The following is a 3,648-nucleotide window of genomic DNA, read 5'->3' on the forward strand; positions in this document are numbered from 1 at the left end:
GGTAATGTTGGTATCTACCGACATAACCCTAATTAGTCGGCATTCATGTGTCAATGCTGTAATGTTAGTATACTCGGACATGCCTAATGTACTGTGTACTTACGGTTATTAATCCGTACAGCATCATCATGATTGTAATGTGTACTGTGTACTTACGGTGATTAATCCGTACAGCATCATCATGATTGTAATGTGTATTGTGTACTTACGGTTATTAATCCGTACAGCATCATCATGATTGTAATGACGAGGAATAATAAACACAACGTTACAGCATACAAGATCTCAATCACAACTGAAACGAAAATTAAGAAAGGGTTAATTATGAATGTTTGTTACAAATGTAATTCTCTTTAAATACACTGCCTAAATTTTTGACGACTTGAACTTGAACCATCAACCTCCTGATCCGAAGTCCACTGCTCTAACCACTACACCACTGAGGTTTCTTTTATGTCGCTGCTGGGATTCGAACCACCAGTCTCCTCGGTTATGAACCTTAGTAACTACACTACTCGAACTTTTTTCTCACCCTGAAATATCTGTCGTCCCGTGTGCATCTTGAGTATATTGCTACTGCGGGTGCCAGCGTCTATTGCTATCTCTCTCATATCTGCATGCTGTAATGAGATGCCCTCTCTCTCTGCCACCTCAGTCAGGTCGTCTTCCAGACGGCGCGATATCTCCTGTGCATCCGCGAATAATAGAGTTTTTTATTATTATTATTATTATTATTTATTTTTTTTAAGAGGTTTGACAGGGGGAACTGTAACTACTATGGTCTTATCGTCCCGAAATCGAAGAGAGAAGGAAGACAGGATAGGAGAAAGCCAGCCGTTCCGAGAACGACATATGGATAAGCCGACAAAATATCGAAAGATCCATTCACACAAGTCTGTCTTGCGCATGGGAGCTTGAGCTTGTAGCTTAGAGTTATTTCCAAAAGATCAACATTCAACAAGCTGGTTTTGACTCAAAGTCCAAATCAAGTTGAGCCTAGCTCTGTGCCCTTTATCTAATCTCATGTAATGAGATGCCCTCTCTCTCTGCCACCTCAGTCAGGTCGTCTTCCAGACGGCGCGATATCTCCTGTGCATCCGCGAATAATAGAGTACTCATGATAAGGAGGAGGGCTAGGGTGATCACCTGGGGACCAGAGAATACAATGGGTTAACTTGAAATACGAGTAATACATAACTTTTTTCCAAAAGATTTGATAGAGGGAACTGTAACTGCTAAGGTCTTATCGTCCCGAAAGTGAACAAGGAAGACAGGATAAGAGGAAGCCAGCCGTTCCGAGAACCAACCTCATTTTTTTTAGGATAAAATCCTCCCCGGGCGGGAATCGAACCCGCGACCTATCGTTTACAAGCAAGTGGTTCAGTAAAGTGTGGACCTCATACTGAGAGACGCTTCTATGGGCATCCACAAACAACCTAAAGGAAAAATCGTCAGAATCTAACATAATGCATAGACTCCAGGTGGAAACTATCAGACACTTGTCACGGGCTCGTATTCTAGAGCACAGGGGTTTGACTCCCGGAAATATTTTCTCCGTCGCTCGGGTTACATACAGCTATGTAAGAAAGAAAAAACTTACCAATTGAAGAAATCCAAATATGAGAGAGGCAAGTCTGAGAGGTAGAAGACCACAACATGATTCTAGTGGAGCTTTCTTGAACATGATTTGCATCCTGATCACAGTGGAATCAAATTAGTGGACATGGAACAAGTTGAACACGTAAGAACAGAAACATACGTTTAACATTAACTAGACTGGGAATAAAAATCCTCTGTCAACTAACTAAATAAGTCGCCTGATATTTAAACACAAACGGTGTAAAAGTCCACTAAGTCAAATCAAATAAATTGTTAATGTCAAACATTTGAAACTGTAGAAACTAAATGTAGACCAAAGTTGTATTCAAAGAAAGCAACACTTCAAAACACACGAAATCAGAAGAGACAAAGCTAGAGTAGCTTTCTACTAGTGAATGAAAATGTACTGTATATTGTGGAGCCTTTGATATCCCCCCCCCCCAAATAAAAATCCTCTGTCAACTAACTAAATAGGTCGCCTGATATTTAAACACAAACGGTGTAAAAGTCCACTAAGTCAAATCAAATAAATTGTTAATGTCAAACATTTTTGAAACTGTAGAAACTAAATGTAGACCAAAGTTGTATTCAAAGAAAGCAACACTTCAAAACACACAAAATCAGAAGAGACAAAGCTAGAGTAGCTTTCTATCTACTAGTGAATGAAAATGTACTGTATATTGTGGAGCCTTTGATATCCCCCCCCCTATACCCTACACAGTGATTATGTGGGTCCTGGAAAATCAATATAGGATGGGAGAGAGGTTGAAGGTGGTAGGGGAATAGAGAGGGAGGTGGGTGGTAAGGTAGAAAGCTAAACCTGTGACTTTAGATGCCCTCACAAAAAATAGTCTAGGGGGTAAAATTACATGATCATGGAGGCCATTTCTCGTCAGAAAAACGGAAAATGACACGATTACAACTACGAAAATGCTCGCGCAAAAGTGATAATATGCCGATTTTCTTATGCTAACGCGTTGTTGAACAGTTTTAGACTCCATGATGACTAATTTTGATATGTTTACAATCAATCTGTCAAAGATTGGGTAAGAGTGCCGATTTTCTTATGCTAACGCGTTGTTGAACAGTTTTAGACTCCATGATGACTAATTGTGATATGTTTACAATCAATCTGTCAAAGATTGGGTAAGATAAAAATAAAACAACGCATAACAAAGTTATGACCCTTTCAAATCTTGCGTTCTTATTGGGCCACTCTTTATTAGTGGAGATGTCAAAACTCCTAATATTAGTGGAGAAATACAGGATTATCACTGAACCTACTCCTGAGTTACATTTTGTTACCTATGTACAATAATTTAAATGGCTATATAGATTAAGTACTTTTGAGTTACTCTACATTTCGCATTCGCAATTCGTTACCTATACAATATACTCGTATACTCTTGAATAGCTCTTCATTTCGTGTAACTCTACATTTGATTCGCTGATTATTCTCGACCAGATTGCTCGAAATTAACACGACGGAAATGTCAGCCACAATAAAACAACACATAACAAAGTTATTATGACCCTTTCAAATCTTGCGTTCTTATTGGGACACCCTTTATTAGTGGAGATGTCAAAACTCCTAATATTAGTGGAGATGTCAAAAATCCTAATATTAGTGGAGAAATACAGGATTATCACTGAACCTACTCCTGAGTTACATTTTGTTAGCTATGTACATTAATTTACATGCCTATATAGATTAAGTACTTTTGAGTTAATCTACATTTCGCATTCGCAATTTGTTACCTATACCTATATAATACTCGTATACTCTTGAGTAACTCTTCATTTCGTGTAACTCTACATTTGATTCGCTGATTATTCTCGACCAGATTGCTCGAAATTAACACGACGGAAATGTCAGCCACACAAAACACAATCCTGATTCTCTCGCTCTTCACTATTAACAAAATGTTATTAATTAAATAATTGGTCGGTATTTAGCGCGAGGTAAGGTTTGATTCTTGGGCGGGTCACTAGGTATTTTTGTGACCTAGAGACTGAAAAAGAGTCAAAACGCGCTTTTAACCCTAGCAA

The 3,648-nt window shown here is 38.5% G+C and overlaps 1 protein-coding gene across 1 annotated transcript in view; it reads right to left on the reverse strand.

Annotated features, from left to right (window-relative positions):
• The window catches only part of LOC103514332, a 4,599-nt gene extending 2,599 nt beyond the window's left edge, over positions 1–2,000 (reverse strand). Inside the window, exons 1-4 of the mRNA XM_026827342.1 lie at positions 1,601–2,000; positions 1,113–1,146; positions 533–709; positions 210–295 (exon numbers count right to left, since the gene is read on the reverse strand). Coding sequence (XP_026683143.1) covers positions 210–295; positions 533–709; positions 1,113–1,146; positions 1,601–1,693 — 390 coding nt within the window. The 5' untranslated portion in view covers positions 1,694–2,000. The remainder of the gene's footprint in view (positions 1–209; positions 296–532; positions 710–1,112; positions 1,147–1,600) is intronic.
• Between the last annotated feature and the right edge of the window lie 1,648 nt (positions 2,001–3,648).

This window comes from Diaphorina citri, unplaced genomic scaffold (assembly GCF_000475195.1).
Source record: "Diaphorina citri unplaced genomic scaffold, Diaci psyllid genome assembly version 1.1 scaffold1124, whole genome shotgun sequence".
Classification (NCBI taxonomy): Eukaryota; Metazoa; Arthropoda; class Insecta; order Hemiptera; family Psyllidae; genus Diaphorina; species Diaphorina citri.